The 24,424-nt window shown below is 36.2% G+C and overlaps 2 protein-coding genes across 13 annotated transcripts in view; one reads left to right on the top strand and one right to left on the bottom strand.

The window, feature by feature from the left end:
- Window positions 1-22,467, top strand: part of LOC105222420 (uncharacterized) — a 42,382-nt gene extending 19,915 nt beyond the window's left edge. Inside the window, exons 1-6 of one of the 7 annotated variants that reach the window (XM_029548768.2) lie at window positions 11,529-12,138; window positions 13,965-14,427; window positions 14,498-15,774; window positions 17,512-18,606; window positions 18,675-19,070; window positions 19,131-20,088. In XM_029548768.2, the coding sequence (XP_029404628.2) occupies window positions 12,072-12,138; window positions 13,965-14,427; window positions 14,498-15,774; window positions 17,512-18,606; window positions 18,675-19,070; window positions 19,131-19,294 (3,462 nt within the window). In that variant the 5' untranslated portion in view covers window positions 11,529-12,071 and the 3' untranslated portion in view covers window positions 19,295-20,088. Of the gene's footprint in view, window positions 1-7,505; window positions 8,209-11,507; window positions 12,139-13,321; window positions 13,647-13,929; window positions 14,428-14,497; window positions 15,775-17,511; window positions 18,607-18,674; window positions 19,071-19,130; window positions 20,096-20,142 lie in introns of those variants that run through there. The other 6 variants (XM_049450719.1, XM_049450717.1, XM_011199745.4 and 3 more) reach the window with 6 other exon arrangements.
- Window positions 4,397-24,424, bottom strand: part of LOC105222421 (proteasome inhibitor PI31 subunit) — a 31,395-nt gene continuing 11,367 nt past the window's right edge. The window contains exons 1-7 of one of the 6 annotated variants that reach the window (XM_011199748.4): window positions 9,028-9,171; window positions 8,835-8,909; window positions 8,675-8,774; window positions 6,609-6,793; window positions 6,255-6,545; window positions 6,079-6,191; window positions 4,397-5,095 (exon numbers count right to left, since the gene is read on the bottom strand). In XM_011199748.4, the coding sequence (XP_011198050.2) occupies window positions 4,861-5,095; window positions 6,079-6,191; window positions 6,255-6,545; window positions 6,609-6,791 (822 nt within the window). In that variant the 5' untranslated portion in view covers window positions 6,792-6,793; window positions 8,675-8,774; window positions 8,835-8,909; window positions 9,028-9,171 and the 3' untranslated portion in view covers window positions 4,397-4,860. Of the gene's footprint in view, window positions 5,096-6,078; window positions 6,192-6,254; window positions 6,546-6,608; window positions 6,794-7,121; window positions 7,253-7,288; window positions 7,434-8,674; window positions 8,910-9,027; window positions 9,172-11,305; window positions 11,388-24,424 lie in introns of those variants that run through there. The other 5 variants (XM_029548769.2, XM_049450725.1, XM_011199749.4 and 2 more) reach the window with 5 other exon arrangements.

Below are 24,424 nucleotides of genomic sequence, written 5' to 3'. Positions count from 1 at the left end.
TGGCCAGGGATATGACGGAGCAGCAAACATATCAGGGCATTTAAGTGGAGTGCAAACCAGGATAAGACAACTGTATCCAAAAGCACGATATGTTCATTGCGCTAGTCACCGATTGAACCTTGCGCTTTCTAATACTATGTCATTACCTTCAATACGGAACTGCCTTGGTATTGTCAGTGAAATAGCAAATTTATTTAGAAACCATTCAAATGCAAACACAACTTTCCAGGACGTTATACAGAAGCACGCACCAGAAAGCAAAAAAAGACGACTTGTTCGCCTTTGTGAAACAAGGTTTATAGAAAGGCATGAAAGCATTATAAGCTTTGTGGAGCTTTTCAAATTTATTGTACTAAGTTTGGAAATAATTTCGAGTAAGACATGGTCCATTTCGTCTAAAGCATCAGCCTTCTTAGCAGCGGTAGAGAAAAGCGATTTTTTGCTTAGTCTATTCGTCTGTGAGCAATTGTTCAGCTTAACGCTGCCACTGTCTGTGTAACTCCAAGAAAAATCTATGGATTTTGTATCAGCAATGAACCGAGCCAAAGAATTAATAAGAACTCTGCACCAGATAGAGAAACAGCGGATGGTTTTTTCAACGATATTTTCCAAACAGCATCACAAATCTCTAAAGATCTTTATGACATAGATCTTGTAGTGCCTAGAGTGACTTCGCGTCAAACTACTAGTGCTAATCCACCTTGCACAACCCCTGAAAGCCACTTCAGAGTTACAATATTTATTCCATGCGTTGATGCTCTCATTCAAAACATGACAGAACGTTTATTAGTGAATGAGGATATACTCTCGTCATTTCAAATTCTACTCCCAGGTTTTGCTGCAATTGATAATGCCGAAGAATTAAAAAATTTAACTATTTACTTCGAGGAGCAAATATTAATGACAGCATTAAAATCAAAGTATCGATTGTGGTGTACCAGCTTATCAACAATAGATCCAACCATAGAAGTGTTGAAATTACTGCAACATTGCGATGCAACGTATTTTAAAAATATTCACTACCTGCTTACAATTTTACCAACTCTTCCAGTGAGGACCGCTTCCTTCGAAAGAACTTCTTCAACCTTAAAAAGAATAAAAACTTTACCACGCAGTGTGATGCGCAATGAGCGGCTGAGTGCACTTGCTGTTATTGCAGTGTACTGGGATATTAAAATAGATCCAGATGAATTAAATAATGATATGGCAAACAAGAAGAAAAGAAAAATATTACTTATTTAAGTTACAACTACCAAATAATTTAAGTAATACGTATATGAATTTATATTGTTTTTTTTTTTTTAATAAACAGAAAATTCAAAGTTTATATATGTTTTTACTTCAGCCCCCTCCGAAATGAAAAGCTGGCTACGGGCCTGGTGAGGACTCATTAAAGGGCTGTCGGGAGACACTGCAGAGGTATGGAAATTTAGTGAATTCCCCTCTCACACCGTGGCAGTCGAGAGAATCGTCAAACTGGTGACAGAGGCATCTTCTAAAGTTATTGGCCCCCAATTTAGTGATCTTTTTATACGCTCTACACTGAAATCTAGGCAACAAGTGCCAAAGTTTAGTACAAAATCTGATTTTATCAATAAATTTGACACAGATTCAGACTAAAACAAGCCTGACATATGGTTGGTTGGTTGGGTTGGGCTTGGGAGGAACCCGAAGAGCAGCTACCTCCACGCGGTGGGTTCTGGGTGACCAATACAGGTTAGCTGAGAGCTGCAACAATTTTGACCTTGCGCTGTGGCGCGCCGCCTTTTCGCTCGTATCTCGGGAACGGTTCGTCCTACGGCCATGATCACATATACCATTTCGGTAGCAAATGACGTGACAAATAACTTTTGTTTTATACATTTTGCCATGAGATGCGTATTTCAGGTGCTAGGTAGACAATTTCACGATTTTAGGCGAATTTCCGAAATTTCAAGGCCGAGGTTCGGGTTGAAGATGCAATCCGATCTCAAAACAAAAAGTTGCATTGGAATCAGGAAGTACTAAGGCAACTTTTCCGCACTATTAGAAATACCGAAACGAAAAAAGTCGGGAATCGACCCACCCTAGTGAGGAGGTAGGTATTCCAAATAGATAAATTTTGATTTTTGCCACGCCTATAAAAATAAGTACAAAGTGTCAGTTTTAACACAAATTGAACAACTAAACTTAACCTTGTTAATTTTAAAGCGAAAAGTTCATATTGTAAATAAAAGTGTTTCTAAAATTGTATATGATCACCATAAAATTAAAATAGCCAATAGCATGGGCGCGCGCATAGTCACTTTCTGACAAATTAGTCTGACAATAGGCAAGCAATTCGCAGCAAAAATGCCATGTTTTGTGGCACCTGGCTTACAAATCGAAGACAAAATGCTTGCTATTGGGCAATAATTATGTGCAATACTACTGGATAACGGTAAACGCCACGCGGTGAACATTTGAACATGCTAAGCATATATGGAAAGGTATATACAGTGTCTGTCATAAAAATAATACAACTGACTAGAACTTCTCAAAAATTGAAATTAAAACAAAAATCTGCATAACTTCAGCGGACGGTGAAGATGTTATGTAGCTACGCAAACTGTGTTAGATTAGGCCACATTCCCAAGGCTTGGAGGCAGCTAAGGGTAGCGTTCAATTTCGAGTGCCGCCCTTAGCACCCCAACCGCGCCTCAAGCATCCCATATATTGTCAATAGAAAAACTGAACTGATTTTATTTAACAGGAGGTACAAAATCTTGGACACACCCCTTCCTTTATTATGAAGCTCTCGGCTTCACTCTGTCGAAAAGTTGACTTTCTCGGGCGTAATCCTTGATTTAAAGCAACGATGGAAGCCCAATGTCGAGAATAGGGAGAGGAAAAGATTGCTTGCCTTATATTTTCTATTTATGTGGTGGAGAGCGTTCGGTAAAGCTACAAACGCAAAACGCCTAGAATGTGTTCAACGAGCGTCTCTAATCTTTAACGGTATACGAGTACTACGTACAACACAAATGATGGCACTGAATGCAATTTTACATATAACTAGATCCTATCGACATAGCCGGCAGATGTATAGCTGCGAAGATTGCTATCAGACTCAGGAAAATTGCACACATTAAGAGTCCCAGAAAGGGATATTCCTCTACCTCCATATTAAACTTGACGAGGTGTCTGACCACAGCGAAATAGTTGGGAATTCTAAGGCTTATGAGCTTGTAAGAAAACGCACTCTTACCGAAATTCCATTTGTGAGAGAAGCGGTTCCCATGTCTTGCATTTGATCACTGAATCTGTGGCTCTCGAGCGCAGCAAGCGTTGGTAAGGGTCACTTGTGTGTTGGTTTCTGTCCCAAAGTGAAACGTAAAAGGCCCATTGAGCTATTACTAGACATTATCGCATTGACATTCACACGCTGAGGCTAAAGATTCTGGAGAACGCAACTTTTCAAAGTTGCAATGAAGAAAATGATGTTGGAACTTTTAGACACTTTTTCCTTTTTGGTCCAGCTTTCGCCAGAATAAAGCTGTAAAGTGGCGATGAGCAATATGGAATGCAGCGGCATGGACATAACGACATCTGATAAGTCGGAGGTATGAGTTTTCGAGAGAAAGGTTCTGCGGAAGATTTATGCGAGCTGTACGAGGTATACGACGACATTGACATAGTTCAACGAATTAAGAGATTGCGGATATGCTGACTAGGTATCTCGAATTGGCGCTAAACAGCGAAAAGGAAGAACAACGTGGAGGACCGCAAGCGGCGGCAATTAGGTCATTATTAGGCTCATTATGCAGCCGAGTGTTAACCAAAATAAGCTCCAGCAACCCCGTGGATTTGGTAAAATACTTGATATTTTTCCATTTTTGGCATAAAAGACATCACAAAACCGAATTATATTTCATTCGAGAGTGTTTTTATAGTATGTTGCTGGACTACGTGCCGTAAAAATTTTACGTCAAGAACTGAAGCCACTCGACTTTCCCATGCGACATCGTTTCGCTCTATGGGCTCTTGAAAAGTTCCAAGAAGATCCGACGTTTTGAGCCAAATTTTGTTCAGCGATGAGATCCGTTTCTGGCTCAATGGGTATGTAAAGAAGCAAAATTGCGGCATTTAGGACGAAGAGCAACCTGAAGAAATTCAAGAGCAGCCATTTCATCCAAATAACGGTTTAGTGTCGTTTCTGAAGTTGTCGTGAAGTTTCTGTTTCGTTTTAAAAAAGTAGGGATCCTCGAAATGGATCACCCTTTACAATAAACTTACCACCGGAACGTAGAACAACATCAAACGTTCTACTCTGAATGTCAAGAGAAATCAGATTTAAGTGATTGAAATTATACAACAATTCAAAAACAACTCGTAAAATAATACTACATTGAACCCTCGTGAATATTTAAATTAGAAATTTTGTTTCCAGGTTTACTATAACCAAACTATTTTATTGAATAATAAATATAACATATTTTCACCCAAATGCATTTCAAATATTAAACCAAATTATGTACTTGTCTTGCAGTCGATGAATCGATATAAAAATTACCAATACAAACTAATTATTTTTCTCTTTCGATTTTCGGTTATTTAATCAATGGTTAAGACTCATTCAAGTAAAGTTGCAATTAATCCCTTTACAATATATTTATTTATTATTAGTTTCTTTAACCTAAATTCTTATTATCATTCAGTATTATTGAGTTAGAAGTGCGTTAAAGGCACATGTTGAAGTCCGCTTTTGAATTAAACAGTTTGCAACTATCAAAAGAATAGGTTTTAACCAACAATTAATAACCTATGTATGTAATTACATCCTTTATGAATATTGAAAATAATTCATATGCTTTTTGGCATTTTTTTATCGCATTTTCGTTATTACATATAGTAGTCGAAACCAAAATTTGGTGGTTGCAGATGATCCGGATTAGGATCGGCGCGCAGAATACGTCCGTCTGGACCAACGGGATCGAAACGCGGATTCAGACCGGCATTGAAATCGGGACGTGAAGGCATCGGAAAGAGATTACCAGGACCACCGCGACCCAAAGGATCTAAGTCGCCGCGTCCAACGTCGGGAAAGCCAAACGGCCGAGGCTCCATTCGAAAAGAACTGCAAAAAATATGACAATTATTGGAAATTGAAATGAAAACTTTAATACCAGCATCAATTTATACACACTTCACAGAAGCAGTTGAGCGAAGCAATAACATTACTATGCCCAATATGTTGTTGGTTTGCATGCTATAAATTTTACCGCAAAAATATATGAAAGTTGGAAAAATTAGCGTTTATGATCGCGGCTGTAAATATACTAAAGCACACGCTTTGTCTGGGAATTTTAACTTCTTGATTGCTTACGCCACCTCATTAACTTAACCCTTGCGTACCAAACATATATTTTTTTAAACAAAAACTGATAGCTATTTTGAAATTTGATTTCATAGATGATGATAATATTGATAAACGTGGAAATAAAAACAAGAACAACAAAATAAAATAAATTATACCAAAAAGTACATGATAAATCAGACACTTTTTTATTTAAGGGTTAACAACCTGTTTGTTATACAAGCAGTTATACGATATACATAAGTTGAAGAGTTTGAAGCTTTTTTAAAGAGAGTTTGTAGTTTTAATATGCACACATACAAACATTTATCAGCAAAAAATACCCTGAATCATAAAAAGCTTGTGTTCTTACTGCGAATCGAACCGCAAAAAAAACAATATTTGCGGTATGTGCCTGAGAGCTAAGATTACAGTATTACATGAAACAAATAATATATATTATGAATCATTGACCAAACACAGGTTCGGCTGTCGGCTATTGTCCCCTGAATTGTTGATATACCAAACCAATATTCTGGTACATAGTTATCGTTTATATTTTTATTTATTGATTCAAGATGTTTTTATATAAATATAAATACAGTGTCTAACATATATTAAAAAACTGTGACAAGCTTGTTGCATTATATAACAAAATGACATAGTGAACATTGCACATTGCCCTACAAGACAAACACACAATTGTAGGCATCCGCCCGGAAATGCATATCTTAATGCTCACATATAAAATTTTTGCTACTCACCCGCCAGGTCTCATCGGCCCGCCTATTGCGAGCGGATCGCGGAAGTTTGGTGCTCGTGATTCTTGGTTTACATTTGTTTGCGTAGTAACCTCCCGCGTATTTCCCGTGAAGACCTGCATACATAAATCATTTTAGACATTTACAAAAAAAAATATTTCATATAAGTGATTAATTACCGGGTCAACTAACTCTTTGCGATAACGATCTGATATCAGCGATGCTTCAGGCATCATTGTGTTTAGCGTTCCTTTAAGTTGTTTTATCCATTCTTGTGGATTTAAAGTTATATTAGTAACCTTGGTGTCCTTCACATCGAGTAAATTCATAGTAATAAAATCCTCTGTATTATGGCCTATTAGAAGATACAATCGACCGTTGTGTAAATAACGCAAGGCGTATCTCTTGCCTCGGTCATTCCAACCGTCGGGTAATAGTTCAGAACCAACATCTTCTGTTGAAACAGTTTTCTTTAAAAAAATGGGAAATATGAAAGTTAATTCACTAATAAAATAAAAGTTTAAATTACTTACATCTTCTCCAATGCCGATGCATTGCATTTTATAATGTTTCACAAGCAAAAAGTGCGCTAGTGCAATCAATACATCAGACTTTTTATCAACAGTTTTTTCAATTGTTTTGTAAAGCAAATCCCAGCCAAAAAAATCATTGGCGGTTGCACCAGTTGTTGAGGATCCTGCTCCTCCAGACGACATGTCTGCGAAAATTTCGAAGCAACAAATTTAGTTGCTAGTTATATTATTATTATTTTTATTGTTTTTAAGTGAAAAACGATATTTTTGACATTTTAATTTTGCTTGATTTTTGGTTTATAAAAATAAACATTGGGCATTTTTAAGATTTCACTTTACAGTGAAGTCATGCATTCATGCTTTAATAGCAACTGCAAGTAGAAAACTTCCACTCCGTGCATTTATACTATTATCTTCCCAATGTGTACATACATATGTATGCATGAATAGTATAAGCTCTCTAAATAAAATTATGAAATGCACAACTAAACGAAATAAGCTTTGGATACTTGCTTATACAAAATACGTCACTTCTCTTTAAAGTATATAGGATTAATTTCCAAGAAATATAATATCGTGTATAGGTGTAATTATAGTATTTTAACTGCTTAAACTAAAAGCAAAAACTTAAATGTATTTCTATACATATATGTATAACTAATAAACAAAAAATATTATACCGTATGATAACAAAATATTACAATCTCACGCAATTTACTTCTTCTTTACGGGTAAATCATTCACAGTATCGAGGCTTAATATACATACATACACACATATGTATAACTAATAAACAAGATTATACCGTATGATAGCAAAAATATTACAATTTTATAAAATTTGGTTCGTTTTTAGTACAGAGTTTTTTCTACTATTCTACAACTTGAATAATGTTCCTTCCTTTAATGGTTGCAAAAGGCGCTCGTTTTCATGCTCAGTATTTTATCTATTTTTTGTAGAGAAATAAAATTTCAGCCCATTGGTTGTATTACAAATTTATTGTTGTAAGAAGCAGAAAGAGCTGCTAGTTTCTGCTAGTGAAATGTCTTCTAAGAGGAAAAGTTACTGTCATATAAAGAAACAGCTGATAAAACACAAACCATATTTGTCGAATTTGCTTTGATTTTTGTTTATTTTAATAGATTTAGTAGGGATAATAAGAATTATATTTGTTAATTTTTAAGTGTGATGTGATTATTAAAAACATTTTGATGTTTTCTTGTAAAATTTTGCATGTTTTCCGTTTTTTTTTCCTTATTTCGCTCTTTGTGAGAGTAACTTATCAATTACCCAGTGTTGTTCTTCCTGATAGCTAGCAGCAACTAGCAGTTGAAAAGCAAACTACATATTTATTTAAAATATTTGAAAATGCCGCGAAATCGGAAATGTTGTGTGCGCGAATGCTATAACAATAACAACACGTCCATTTTGTTTAGTTGGCCGAAAAATGCAGAAATTGCACAAAAGTGGTGCCGAATTTTGGGCTTCGAAGGAAGGAAAATAGCCCTCTCAAACACGTTTGTTTGTGCAGTGCATTTTGAGGATTGTGCACGAGGAAATAAGAAATTGAAAGATGGAGCTGTTCCAAGTTTAAATCTTCGTAAGTAACAATTTACAGATTATTCCTGTTCATATATGTACAGTCTATCGAGATTTATGCATTTTTTTGTTAGCTGCTTAGGGTATTTATTTCGTATGCCATTTTGTGTACATTCACATAGGATTATTTATCTACTTTATAAAATTCTAGGTGGTTATAGCACCAGAGAGAGTCCCTTAGCCTATTAAACGTCAATTTTCGTATACCAATCAGAAATGGGAGAGGGAAGACTTAAATTTTGACCATTTTAAAGTATGCACGAAGAAATTATAAAGTATGTCCCACTTCGTCAAAATTTTATAGACTGGGTCACTCAAGAAGTCTTGTGCCCGCAACTGTTTATTTGCATTAGTTTGTATGTTTGCTTTACCGCGTATTTCCGGTGAAAATCTTCATAAATAAATGCATATTAAATATTTACAGCAACATATATTTTATATAAATCATTAATTACTGTTTCAAATACCTCTTTGCGATAACAATCTGTTTTTAACGATGTTACAAACACGGTGCTTAGCGTTCCTTTAAACTGTTTTCAGAACTAACATTTTCTGTCGAAAATTTTTCTTTAAAGAGAAGACATGAAGCATAATTCACCAATATAACATGAAATCCAAATTATTTACATCTTATCCAATGCCGATGCATTGCTCTTATGTTTCACAAGCAAAAATTGGGCCAGTCTCATCACTACAATATGCCTGCGAAATTATCGAAACAAAAAATTTAGATGATAGTTATATTATTTAATTTTGATTGATTTTCGGGGTATAAAAATAAAAATTTAACGTTAATGTACATATGTGCATAGATACTTACGTATGCATTAATATTATAAGTTCTCTTAATTTAATTATGAAATACACAACTAAACGAAATAAGCTTTGGATTATGCAAAAAAAAAACGCTGTGTTTAAAATACGTAATGTTAGTTACCAAGAAATGTTATATCGTCAGTACCTGATTACTGAATACGAAAAAGATTGTAAATCACACAAAATCAAAGTGTAAACACAATATTCATGTGAAAAAAACAAAAAACAGCTGATTTTGGCAATATGGTTTAAAATACTTCTTCATGTGAGTGAATCATTCACACTAGCGAACATTTTGAAACTCACAATAATTACTTGTGAATACTATGCACTAAAATATAGTCAACAATACTATATTGGTAAGGCTCTATTTGCAGTTGTATAAAAAAAAAGAAAAAAAAATGTGCCGTATGAAAACAAAATAGTACAATACTGAGCAATTCTTTTTTAATAAATGATTCACGGTTAAGTCACCGGTCAACTACCCAACAGCGCTACCAGATATTTGTATTAAAGTTTCTATAAGTTTCTTAAGGTCCAATTTACACTTCTAACGAACCTGCTGTACATGTGATCGTTCACCCCTTACTTATGGCCTATTCACATAAAACTTTCCTTGCTTTGCTTGTTAATTCAACGAACAACGAAACGAAGAACGCTTTGCTATATATGCGTTCTCTTCAATAAAAATGACGACTGTTACTAGAAAAAGCGTAAAAAGTGTTTCCTCGTCTCGCTGCGTTTCGTTTTGGCGTGAACGTACTCATGCCAAAGTGAACATCGAATTTTTTTGTCAAAGCAAATGTCTGAATGAAAAATTCGATGTGAATCAGCCTGCACACAGTACTATCAGGCATTGAACTGAACTAATTTCAAGTAAAGCGGCAAGGTGTGAAACTAGTTAGGCTTTGTTCCTACTTCTAAGCAAGAATAGTACACATAATTTAAGAAAAGTGGGCGGGCGTTTATGATAAGTGTATGTTTACCTCATCAACATTTAAAAATTGAACTTCATTATATGTAACTTAGTTGGCCGAAGTATAGTATTGTTATATTACCCAAAGCCAAGCCGTATCAACCCAGTAAACTCCGATCCCACGATAGTCGGGTCTACGTAACCGGAACGGACGCAAAATTCGATCCCGCCCAGGACTGTCAACTCGACAGAATTCTGCCGCTAAAACAAAACAACTAAACTATTTGCTGAGGTAATCCATACGGCTAAAACAGTAAATTTTATAAATAATAAATTTAGCGACTAATAACAGTCCTTAGAAATTCTATTAAATATTATGGTCGTTTCTAAATTCATTAGAACATAAGGGGTATTCTCTTGCTCTTGCAAAACCCGGTGCACGGTGCAAGAATTGCAGATTTACAACGGCACAACAACAAACACACGCAGAAAAATATTTGCAAGGGCTGTGAAATATGTCAGACCAAAACCCATGTATATTTGCGTGCAATGTCACGCAAAAATAAAATTGCAACCCTGTTGTAGTTGCCATTTTACATAAAGACATATTACGTCGTTAAATTGTTGAGAAAGGTAAATTTTAATTAGATTTTATAATTTCTATTTAAATTATAAAGTTTTGTTACAGTTTTTTTTGTTAAAAATGTATGCAGAAGGTGCGCCAATTCACAATAGCCATGCACAATAGTCATTTACAATAAATTGACTGAATCAGTCGCTCATATATCACTAGATTCTGCAATGGGTGCTCTCGTGCCCTTGTATATTTCGGTGTAGTATTTTTGCAATCTGCAATCTTGCAAGAGCAAGAGAATACCCCTATAGTAAAAAAGTTATGCAAAAGTACAATTTCTTCGCATAAGTCCCTTCAAGATACGTAAACCCGACTGTCGTGAGAAATACTCCTACCAAAGGCTTTTACTATTTCTTGAAGTCAAGGATGCTATATGAACGATCTATACATGATATATACTACATACATATGTATGTGGTATTCATATGTACATATGTATGTATTTGTCAGTTGCCATGACTTCCTGGAAAAAGGATGGGTTCATGTTTCTTCCATTGCCGTTTATGTACATACTTCTTTCGTTTAGAACTTATATAGTATGTATGGTTCCAGGTACCGATTACAAGGAGTATAAATTTCCAAAATAGATCTCTTTCAATAATTATTAATACTGAAGCTGGAAATATGTACTGTATGTTGAGTATAAAATCTAATATATTTTTAAGTCGATATTAGGTCTATATTTAATACTACGATATATATAAATATATACATTCTTGTGTAATTTCTTACCAATATATCTCAATTTTTGGATCAGAAACCGACTTTTATTAAATTTTTTGTGGGTCCACTTTTCCATAATGTATACTTAGTTTAATGCCTGCAGTTCTACCTTGACCGAATACCTGCTGTTGGTCCGATGGTGTGTATTAATATGGCGGGTAAATCGAAATACACACGAACGATTCACGAATGCTTTCGGTACAATGACGTTTCGTATACGCTCACTCGCTCGCACCCGGTTTTCTGACTTCTTCCAGCATATGACCGGCAATTTAAGCAACGATGCGAATGCTGTCGAGCAAGTCAGCCGAACACAGCCGTGAAAAAAATAAAAATATTTTGTACGACAAAGCAAAAATTCGTCGCCATATTGAATCCGAAGCGAGTGGTGTTAAGTTGTGTGGTGTAGAGAGAAAATTTTGCACATTTTCAATTAAATTTTACCTTTAAAATTTGCAATTACCAAACAAACAATTAAGCATAATAAATTTGTGCGTGTGCGAATGTGTTATTAAGCACATTTGCTTTGTGAGCATACAGGCAGAAATAGTGATAAAACTGGTGTGATTGTTAAGCAGCAGCGTTTCATGCATTTGTGGATCAGTGTGTGAATAGCAGCGTGTGATTGGAGTGTGGATTATTGAAAAAGTGTACACCAAAAGTGATTTTCTGCTGGTCTATAGATATAACTAATTACTTTGTGTGCAGTGACTGCACACTAAAGGGTTATAGCGTTATTCGTGCCCAGAACATAACCTAGACGCGTGAAATCGAGATGGAGACAAGTACGACCGCATCAACGCCAGCCCCGACGCAGGCATCTTCCAACAACGACAATGATGGTAAGTAGTGTTGCCAGAAATATCATGGCTTGCGTGGATGCTTTATCGTCGGTCCGTAAAATTGTCCTAAAAATTGACTGTAAATATAAGAAAAGGAAAAAGCCGGTGATGTTTCATAACTATCAGCAAATTCTGAAATCATTAGAAATCTATATAGTTTCCAAGTTTTAAGTTCTAATTTATGCCTAAAAGTTTGCCGTTCTTTGTGGATTTGGACCCAACATTTGCTTTATATTGACAACTAAAATGTATGTTAAATTTTAGCTGTATTTAATTTTAAAGACACATTAATTAGATAAGTAAGACAATTTTTTTATTTGGATAGTCTAATCACAATAATGTGATAATTATCAATAATTTTGGTTTGCATTTAATATCATTCAGTTGTATAAATATATTTTTTGGAAACATTTTATTGATATAACAGATAAATATGTATTTGCTTTTAGTTATGTGGCAGCATGGTCAGTGCCGAAGTTTATACATTTGTTGACCATGTACATATAGCTAATATATGAACCGCTTTCGTAGAGTTGTATTTCGGCTCCAAGTATAATCGCTTATCAATCACGAAGTGATGCCTTCGCCATATTTATATTTATCAAAGATGTAAACCTTATTTTGTTGTTTGTCCGAAGGAAAGTTCATCCAATATCTGCCAGAGATGGCGCTGTTAAAATATCTCAATTTTTCGATGTTGTCGAAGTTTGACAAAATACAATCCATAAAAACTTCGTTCATTTTTTTTGATTAAGGACAGAACTACCGATCGTGTCATACTGTATATACAGTGATGTGCAAAAAAATCTGATGATAACCTTCAAATTTACCCCATATTAATGATGTTCATATGCATAATAATTTCGAAAATATAGTTTTGTTTTATAATGAGATAAATTAAAATCAATATTTTTTTTTACATTTGTAATGACTGGATTAATAAAATCTAAACATATTAAAAAGAGAAATTGTAAATAAGTATCTTTCTCTAACTTTATAAATGGTAGTAGAATAATGCATTTAGTTTGCTCAGTACTGTAAATAACAGTCTTTCTTTTATCCTACGTATGTGTTTCTTATTAACACATAACACATTATTATATAATATACATATGTGCAGTTATAAATAATAATGTATATAATTCATAATTCTTTAGTAAACGTAAAAATAATATTTGTAATAAAAACTGTCAAATCACAAAATTGGACGATGACTATTGTGAATAGGTCAAAGGCATAATAAAGTACAGTAATATTCCGAAATAACGAATATTCGTTTTAATGAAAATCGCTTAAAACGAACAAGCTAATTTTTTATATTAAATATATTTTAGTGAATGAATGCATGATCTTCCCATTTCGTCGTTCTTAAGGCGAGATGAGATTACTTTGACTATTTGAACTTAAAAAAAAAATAAATCAATATTCAGCCATCAAATGTAATCTTTGTTTTCCAAAAACGACCATCAATCGGTTTTTTAAATAGCTATAAAAACTTACATATGTATGTATATTACTGATAAGCAAATACCTTGTTCTCATGAATTTGCTTTTGAAGAACATTACTTTCTTGAAGGTATCATGCTTTAGTTTTTAACAATTAAATCATTAAACAATTTATTAAACTTCAATTTTCGGACACTTTACTTATTTTTATTAAGAAACATATCTCGCTAAGTGACTACTCGACTTAACGAAAATTTCGAAATAACAAACTGGGCTTGATAATGATTGTGTTTTTTCGGAATACTGCTGTATATGCAAACAAATTATGTCCATTATCTTATTAAGATTGCTAATTAGTAATATAATTTTTTGATTTGCAGATATCGAATTTGATCCCAGTTTGGCCGATGAAGAAAAACGTTTCTATCTCAGGGCATATCCCTCTGTGGATCTGGTGCGTGAGCGCAAGGTGCACTGCACAGTCTGTAAGACTCATATCGGAACTGCACCTAGCCAAGAGGAGAACATCCGCATGCATCCGGTATTGCGTGTAACACATTGCTTGAAATGCCACGACTTTTATAACAGTGGCGAATTCAGTAAAGGCGAAGATGGGTCAGAACTATATTGTCGTTGGTGTGGTCAAGGTGGCGAAGTTTACTGCTGTTCAAGCTGTCCCTACGTATTCTGCAAATCATGTATTGTTAAGAACCTGTCTCGTGGTGTAGTAGTAGATATTGAACAGAACGAAAATTGGAATTGCTTTAGCTGCGCACCGAAAATTCTTTGGCCATTGCGTGCACAACATTGGGCACTAATACGTTATATAGACAAACAAAAGAAGTGAGTTCAGTTTGCCGCCCTTTATACAAAACAATTATAAATTTATTTAATATTGCTATTTAATTTTCAGGTACATCGATGCGAATCACCCTAACGAATCTGATAAGAGGGCGCTATTGTCACAGGACCGTTCAACATGCTGTCGTCTTGCCAAATCGAAATGTGGAAACATGTCCGACTCTATGGAAAGTCTAGATTCTGCATCATCTCGACGCAGTCAAAGTAGTTCTAGCGCAAAAAAACATTCGAAATCGCCAGGTAGTCATCCACAAGTACCCCCTGCGAAACGTATGAAAAACTCAAATGATGAAGTTGTTTGTACACCTGATTTGCTGAGTATGTTGGAGCCGGATTGTCAAATTACTGTGCAACAGAAGACACGTCCCGCACCCTCACCCATTACATCAACTCCGAAAATTATATCATTACAAACGCACTCGTCATCTCCGAACAGTAGTGGTATTACACTGAAACCACATAATAACACTCCACCACCATTAGTACTACGTAACACCGGCATACCGATCAGACATCCCTCGCCTGCACCAATTGTACGACGTACAATTATCGGTGCACGAAATGCGCCAACAACCGGAAATCATACGCCAGTTTATCACACTATTAACGGTTATCGTATCGATCTTAATTCGGCAGCACAACAAGAAACATTCCGTTTGCCCAATGGCAAACTGATACAGGTGAAGCGGCAGGGCACAAATCAACCACAGCCCAGCACACCATCACCGAGTAATGCTTGGATGCGGCAGGCAAGCCCCATAACAGCTATACAACATGCGTCGAGTGGACGTCCTGTTCAAATAACCCCAGCGCGTACATATTATTCTGTATCGCAACAACACCAGCAAAATTCAATGCAACAGCCGCAAATGATACGGTATAGTAATACCACTGTGACACCGGTTAGCGGTCAAAATGGTGCTATTCGAGGTACACAAATACAATTGATCAATGGTGTGCCTGTAGCGCCAACAGCTGCGCCTGCAACGGTCAATTCGGCAACTGCAGTGCGTGCACCGGTCATGGTGCGTCACGTGTTCCCCGACACTGCCATCGGTCAAGCGCGTTCCCAGTTACAGGATCAAGTCTTCAATGCCATGGAGATTTGCCAACATCTTACTGGTAAAGTACAAACACTGACCAACTCGAATGCTTACAAGCAGGCGCGCAATTATCTCGAAGTCAAGGAACTCTATATACATCTCTCATATCTGTTGACATATGCGATTGGGCGTTTTAAGGGACTGCAGGATAAATGCTTGGGTGATATGCGGCAATTGGGTTTCGTTAATGATGCGGATAGCTTGGAAAACGGCCAGTTGGCGGCAGGTATGTGGTTATTCAATATTTGATATAGATGTGTATTTATAAATACTTAAGTGTTAAAGAATGTTGCTTAGAAATGTGGCATTAATATTTTTTGAAAAATTTAGAAAATCGGAAATGAGCTCCTAAAACTAAAAAGCTAATTTCGAATATGAAAATTTAATTTCGAAACCCCTAAACTTCAGTCAAAGGTAAAAAAACTTAATTTCGAACATGAAAAATGTATTTCGAAAATCATAAGCTCCATTTAAAGGTAAAAATAGTTAAATTCGAAATATAAAAAACCTAATTGCGAAAATAAAAATGATTTTCGAAAATCAAATTTACAATTAACAGTTTTTCTAAACATTGAAGCTCCGTTTGTAACTGCATAATTTGGAAAATCGGAAATGTATTTCGAAAAAGCTTACTGATTGTTTTAAACAGAAAATAATTCCCAAAATCGAAGTTAATTTCGAATGCAAAAAATTAGCTCCGAAAATCCAAAAGCTAATTTTTAAAGTTAAAATGTCTTTCTTAAGGCAAAATTGAATTTCAAAAATTAAATGCTAATTTCGATGTTCTAAATTTAATTTCGAAATTCGAGAAATAATTTCGACATCCGAGAAATAATTTCGGAAGTGGAAATTTCGATCAACATATATTATTATCTGAGCAACAAATTTCGCAATTAAAATATCGATATTCTTTGCACAAAACCCAATGTTCGAAATTTTAAATTAAATTAAGTACGTAGTAGAAAAGAAAAACAATTTTTTTTTGCATAAAAACGAATTAAATCGCGTAAGGCTCATCACTTAGTCATTGTCTTGAGTCATTTGTTGTGCACATGGACTACGTTTTAAATGTTTAGTGTGAAAAAGGTGAAAATGTGAGCACACAAGTTTGGTGCAGTGCAAACAGAAATGTAAGTACGAAACAATAGCGGATGTTTGATGCGTTTCGAGTTCAATTTCATTGACTTTCAGCGACGCAACTCTTCGGGATTCGCTAAAGCTTCACACACGAAGAGTTTTGACATGGACTACATTTTCAATTTATCAGAGAAATAACAAAAATCAATCAAATCAATGAAATGAATTATTTATGTAACGAATGTATCATTCTTTGCGACAGAATTTTTGCACAATACTGAAGTTTCGTTTGTAAAAATTTAAGAAATAGTCAAAATAATATAAAATAAGCAATTACTGAGTTGATATGGAATGTTTTTAGAGATGGTCTTCCGTTAACACATCACTAAATGTATTGGTAACGTGAAATGGTTTATGAGTACTTAAAAACTTGACAGATAAGAAAAAATTGTAGTCTCAAGCTTGTGCGCCTAAAATTATACTAATAATAGGCACTCTGGTATACCTTTTTGAGAACCAAAGCTATATTTTTATATATATTTTCACGTAAACAAGCAAGATGTTGCTGCAGAAACAAATAATACATATCGAATGCAGATCCAGTTTGTTATCGTCTAGGTAGCAGACCTACAACATTCGACAAACTCCTCCAGAAAATTGTAATTGTAAATATCAATATATATCTTATATATACATATACAAATATTCCAAGAAATCGTAAACTAAATATAATTAGCGCGGCTTGTAATGAGTGGTCCATGTGTTTGCAAAATGTCTGAAGGCAATGAAATTCGCAACTCGATAGCATTTGTAGCAGCATCAAAAATACGATAAATTAAAACGAATTACTTGCATTAAAAATAAATTTAAAAAATTGATATTTCAGGCGTCGACTATGTCCGTTACGGCCAACTTGAAGATATAGATCTCTTCAATACCAGCGCGAACAGTTTCCACAATCAAGTGTATGAATATCGCAAAAGTTTGCATGCGAATATGGATAATGGCGAAGGCAATGATAAAAAACCGCCACTCTCACCGCTTATGCCACTGGGACAGCTGAATCGCGGCGGCGTCGACGGGGAAGACGACGAGGATTATGGTGAAAATGACGAGACTGGTGATAATAGTTGGATGAAAAATACAATGGACGAGCCAACATATTATGACGACGGTGTCGATATGTCTGCCAATGACGATGTGGATGCCACTGCCGATGCTGATGGCGATGACGATGAAAACGATGCTGACGCTGATGGCGCCGCTGATTTTGAACAATATGTCGCACAGCAACAACAAGCAGTACGCTACAGCAATAAAGCACATTATGGTACTGAAGATTACATGAGTCAGGAGGAGCAAACACATGCACGCGATCGCAAACTTGCGCGGCTCATTGAGAAATATCCGGCCATTTGGTGTACACGCCACCCCGACTATGGCAATTTCGAAGTGACACGCAGGTACTGGCGCATCGTAGCGACACACTTTAAACGCACCGAGAATATAAAATTGCGCTGGAAGAATATACGTAAGCGTTATGTGCGCGTTGAACGACGCATACACGATGGTAAACGCTTCAACGGTTATTTCGATAAGACAACGAACTTTCTCGCCAATCGCGATCTGCCCGAAGATCAGTGGGTGGAAGTGGACTGTGGCAGTGACGATGATGAAGCACAGCAGGTCGAACATAAAAAGCCCAATGTCATCGAAAAGAGCGCACTAAAAGACGACAAATCATATGATTGGAATAATGAGGATTGTGCGGCGGACGCGAAGGATTACGAAATGTCAGATGGCGTGAAAGCGTTAGAAGTGCGCGCTTTGGATATGAAAATCATCAATTTCGTTAAATGTAATCCGGTGTTATGGCGCAAATCTGGCGACTCGCAGTACAATTCCGTCGATGTGCAGTCGCGCAAATCGCTGTGGATGCACTTGTGGCGGAGTTTGCGTTCCCAAAGTAGTATGCTAAATGGTTGGTGCACATTGCAGTGACGTTGTAGCGCTATTTTACTTATTTTCATTGTTCTCTTATTATTGCAGATCTAAATTGCGAGGATATAATGGATCGTTGGTCGCATTTGTATGAAATGTACAAGTCCTTCCGCTTAAAAACGATCAAGAGCGAAAGCAAACGCGCTAATTTAGAATTGAAATACTCCAAATATTTGGCCAAATTATCATTTCTCTATAAAATTGTCGAAGAAGATTTACGCAATGAGCATTTAGAAAATATCGATATTGATTTTACGCAAGAAATAACGGAGAACGACAACCGTTTGCAGGACGAACCGGACGATAAGGAGTTCATGCTGCAGCTGGTGCGTACTGTGCAGCGCTATCCATTGTTGTGGGACTCACTGCATGTCGATTACTACGATCAAGTGTTGCGCTCCAACTTCTGGCAGGACATTGCCAGTGCCCTAAAGGATTTCAAACGTAAGAAATGCCTTAAATAATAACTATATATTAATGACAATCTTTTATATTTGCTTTTAGGTAACGCAACGACAATTAAAATGCGTTGGCAACTGGCTCTGTTTAGCTATAAGCGTTACATGCGGGAACGTTTTACATTCCCGAAGGATAAACCGTTGCCAAAATATTGCCGAAGTTTACCAGTGGACGAAATGTTTTTCCTCGATCACTTACCGCTACAATAATAAGCGCTTTAGATCTCTATTTAATACTAAAACTCTTTTAACTTTAATATATTAGTGTGCATAAGTTGACGTTAAGTATTAGTACATACGCTAAGATTTGATAATTATTTATTTATATAAGTGTCGGCTATAACCGCGTATTTGTATGAATTGTACGCAAAAATTGGCAGCTGAAAGTGATGACGTTGCAAGTGCTGCCAGAAATTCACGCAGAACGTGATACTTTAATACTTTTCCAATACTGCTGCCATCTCGAATGGACCCAAGTTTTATTTATTTGTTTTTGGTATTTTAAAGTGTTTGCTGATATTACTACGGTTATAGTACTAGGTTACTTTAAGCATTTTTTAAATTTATTTAGTAAGTGCCATTTCTGAAATAGAAGTATGAAATTTGTTGAAAAATTTGCAGAAATTAAAAGCAATGAGCACATTTAAGAATTATGGACAAACAAACAAAAACTTTTGAAAGTATTTTATTTTTATTTAATACAGAAAATAAGCGCATAAATAGTCATCATGTTATAAAAAATATTTATATTAAGCTATGTATGCTAAAAATACTTCATTTATTAAGCAGCTATTTTCTGTGCATTTAAGTGCGAAACCATTTTGTAACTTAACAAATGCATTAGTTTAGTTATATTTATATGTGAAAATAAATTTAGTAATTCATAAATTAAATGATAATGAATGAAATTTTTCGCTACAAAACCAAAACCGACTCTTCTTGCGCAAGTGCGTTATAACATAAAGTGAGGTTATAAAAAATTAAGTTTAAAATGTTATTTCAATTTAAAACTCTGTTCGATATGTACTTATGTTTTTTTTCTTCGCTCACTCCCACAGACAAACAAGCTAGTGATGATGAGGATAACGAAATCGAGATTGTGGAACCTAAAACGGACACCATTACGCTTGACTCGGACAATGAAGACGAAGAGCCAGCCAAGCAAACAAACACTCCGAAACCCCCACAATTGGTTACCATTATTAACACTGCCGCCAGCAGCAATTCTGCGTGCCAACTCAGTCCAGATGATAACCGACAAAAACTGATATTAAAAGAACAATTGACACTTCCCAAAGGTACTACGATTGTGCCCACTGCACCAGTGCCGAGCTTAAATAAGCTACCGTCACCTTCCAACAACATAGCCATTACGATCAATAATTCCAATGAGGAGAATAATGCAATGGAAGAGGTCGATATGATGTCAGCGGCGAAGAAATTTCTTGTCAGTCTTTTGGAAGTGGACTCAGATGCAGCTGAAGGCAGTTGGTCCGCAGATGGTAGCGAACAGCAACAGCATCGCAAGCAGCCGCGCAAGAAAACCACCAACAAGCCGAATCCGACGCTGTTGAAGCAGAAGGAGATGCTTGAACGCGAGCGCTTAGAGGAGATGAAACGTAACGATTTGAAATTGAAAATGAAATGCGCCATATCTTTGAAGAAGGCCGAAGAGGAATACCCATTCGCAAAAGATATGCTGCAACAGCACGAAAATGAGTCAAAGGCTGAAAAGTGCGCTAGCGAAGCGCAGCGCGCGGCATCCACGGAGAAGCAAGAGGAAGTGACTACAAGTGCCGACGATGACGACACAAAGGAGCCCGACGAGAGCAATGAAGCTGGTAATGAGAATGATTCGGGTGATATGGAAATACTAACGGTGGATTTGGAGAGTTCCATTGATGATGGCAAGGAGACCGAAATAGTGTTGGAAGGCGAGAAGTCCCCAGCAGACAAGCCTGTTGAAGGCGAGAATAACGGAAATGGCGAAAAATATACTATTGTCATGGATGACGAGGATGAGGGCAAAGAGAAATCGCTGATTATCGAAGTTGAAGGCAATAGCAGCAGTGAGAAGGAGTCACTGCAAGTGGTTATCGACGAGAACACGGCGAACAGCAATGACGACAGCAACGAAAAGTGTACAAGAACGAAGACGGAAACCGTAAGCGAGTGCGCAAAGCGTGTAATTGAGGGATTGCAAGCGAGTGAAAAGCAGAAAGAAATTGAGAAGAATGAGCAACAACAAACTAAAGTTTTGTCACCAGACATGGCTAGCAGCGTTGATAATGCATCCGCCGACGACATTATCGAACCGATTGTTGTCGAAGAATCTGATGTAGCCGACTCGGAGGATTCGCCCATTAAGCAAGGCGCAAAAATGTTGGAGATTACTACTAATGATCACGCTGCTACCACCACAAACCCAACAGAAAGTGCGGTAGCCGACAATGTGTTAGCTGCTAGGCGCGAGGCGCCCACAAACAGCGGTTTGGTAGCATGTGCTATTAAAGCAGCTACTGAGAGAGAAACCAACGCGGTTGAATTAAACGAGCCCGAAATCGATGTTGAAAAAGAAATCGAAATGTTACTGATGAAGAAGGCACAATTGCCGGAGGCTGAAACCAACACCAACACTGAAGCAACTAGCGCAGCTGCTGACACGCAAGCCGAAAAAGCGCCAATAGCGCAACCGGTTACACCTGAGCTGTTGAACGACTTGGCCGACAACTTATTGGAAAGTACGAGAGCAACGCATCCGTAAAGTGCACAATTATTTGTGCGCACACCCTAGGCAGCTGCAGTTATTGCCACTATTTCGTTTGTTTTAAATTTTTGTAATTCTTAGTATTTAGCATATAGTTTTTAACGTCTCCAAACTATACAAAACTACTTAGACTTAGTCTTTGTACGCCTGTGCGTATAGATTTTTAAGTTGTTACTACATTTACGCCTTTGGATCTTGAAGAGTTTTATGCCATTAACTGTTAAAATTGCAAAGAATATTCATTTGCCCAATAATGAGTGGATATTATTTTTGATTTACAATTTTCTGTAAAATATGCTGAATTTTTTTATGCTAGAACTAAATGTGTGTAAAGCGAAAGCGTAAAGGTGTGTGATAGTTCACATACATACATACATATGTATGTATTTATGATTTAACGGCAGTATACTACAGGAATAGGCACATAAATAGTTTCCTAATGCTTCGCATTAACTTTGAACTGTTTAGAATATAAAAATATTCAATAATTTAATATTATATATTAATTTGAATTAACTATTTTGAGATTTGTAAATGTATATAGTATATATAAAATTATTGCGCGAAAAATAGAAGTAAATAAACATAAATACATATTAATTTTACGTTTATAAAATGCTTTTTTAAGTTTCCTTTCGAATAAAGACCATAAAATTATACCAAAATTAAAAATCACAATGAGTAAAGATATGATTTTCAAACAAAATTGTGGCAAGCAAAAAACACGGTTGCATCGAAGCTATTAGATGATCCAAGTAGAGGTACTTTTTATACTCTTGCAACCAGTTGCTACAGAGTATTATTGCTTTATTCACCTAACGGTTGTAGGTATCACCTAAAAGTAAGGGAGATAGATATAGGTTTATACATATATAAATGATCAGGATGACGAGAAAAGTTGAAATCCGGTTGACTGTCTGTCTGTCCGTCCGTCCGTGCAAGCTGTGACTTGAGTAAAAAATGAGATACCTGTGATGAAACTAGGTATACAGGTTTCTTAGTACAAAAAAATGTCGATTTCCTAGATGGCCGTAATCGGACCACTGCAACGCCCACAAATCGCCATCAACCTATAAAGTGCCATAACTAGGCACTAAATTAAGATATAAAATTCATATTTTGCACAGGGGATCGCAGTAGTCAGGGAAATAAGTTTAATGTATACATATATCTCCTAAACCACCACAAAACCCAAATTCGCACAGCACAAATATTATTAGAACTCCTATAGTGTGAAAATGGCCGAGCGCGGGTGAAAACCCCGTTCTCTCCCCATATTAGTGTTCAAAATTACTAAAAGCGCGATAAATCAATAACTAAATGCGTCAGAGATGCAAAAATCTGCCTCCGGGATGGTATGACAAGGCTTTACTTTTTAGGAACCGTGGTAAAAATTGGCCAATGGGCGTGGCACCGCCTACTTTTTGGTGAAATCCAATATCTCGGGACACGACTGACTGATTTCGACAAAATTTGATATGCGACATTTTTCACGCTGTGACAATGAACGAAATCACGCCAACTTTCCACATTGCACAATGTTAAATTCCACTTGATTCTTTGACTTTCCAGTACACAAACCAAGAAGAAATTAATATAACTTGATTAAACTTTGCACGAATAATGCCTTTAGTGTATGCCACATTATGATCAAAAATTGTTTAAATCCAATAAAAACTGTTCAAGCCCCTAGGTACCGAATATTTGGATCCCAGTACATATAGTTGACATTTGATTGAAAATATCGATCAATGTGTGAGATATATAGTATACAGTAGAATTGCGAAAAAGTTAACCAAAATGTCCCAAGAGTGCTTTACTATTCCGAAATATTAACTTTTCCAAAGTGTTTTCGAATTTAAAAAAAATTCGGAAATAAACATAAATTTGGTGATATATACGTTCAATTTATTTGCAGGAATCACTTTTAGTCGTAACAACCATTTTATTAAGGTATTGATGCATTCAACTGCTTCCGAAAAACTCACTTTCTGTTGTTGATCGTCGTTCCAATTGTCGATGTCTTCACTACTGTCGTCAGCAACAATAACGATTGTATAGGGTGGGCCATATAAAATGTAGCGTTTGCTGTATGGCACATAGCGCCGTCCTGCTGTTGTCCAAGTCTTCTTCTTCAATTTGCTTGAAGAAAAATTCGGTTCGGTTCGCGATTTCGCTCACCATTGATGGTTACGGCGGTTCCTTCTTCATTTTCGAAGAAAAATGGGCCGATGATTCCACCAGACCAAAATCCGTACCATATAGTGATTCCTGCTGGGTGCTTCTCGACGATTACGTGCGGGTTTTCTGTGCCCCAAATGCGAAAATTCTGCTTGTTAACGTAACCATCGAGGTGGAAATGAGCCTCGTCCGAAAAGATGATTTTTCGGTAAAATTGACCATCCTCGATCAAACGATCTTCTGCCCAATCTTTCAATATTTCCCAGTCAAATGAAAAAGCTTTCCATACACGCACTTTATTCCAATCTTTAAGTTTGTATGGTAGCTTTATGCTATAGTGCTCCAATACCAGTCATTCTAACAAATATGCAGCTCCTTGGTCAGAAAAGAAA

The sequence above is a fragment of the Bactrocera dorsalis genome, chromosome 3 (genome assembly GCF_023373825.1).
Source record: "Bactrocera dorsalis isolate Fly_Bdor chromosome 3, ASM2337382v1, whole genome shotgun sequence".
Taxonomy (NCBI): Eukaryota; Metazoa; Arthropoda; class Insecta; order Diptera; family Tephritidae; genus Bactrocera; species Bactrocera dorsalis.
This window is presented reverse-complemented; position numbering and strand designations above follow the sequence as displayed.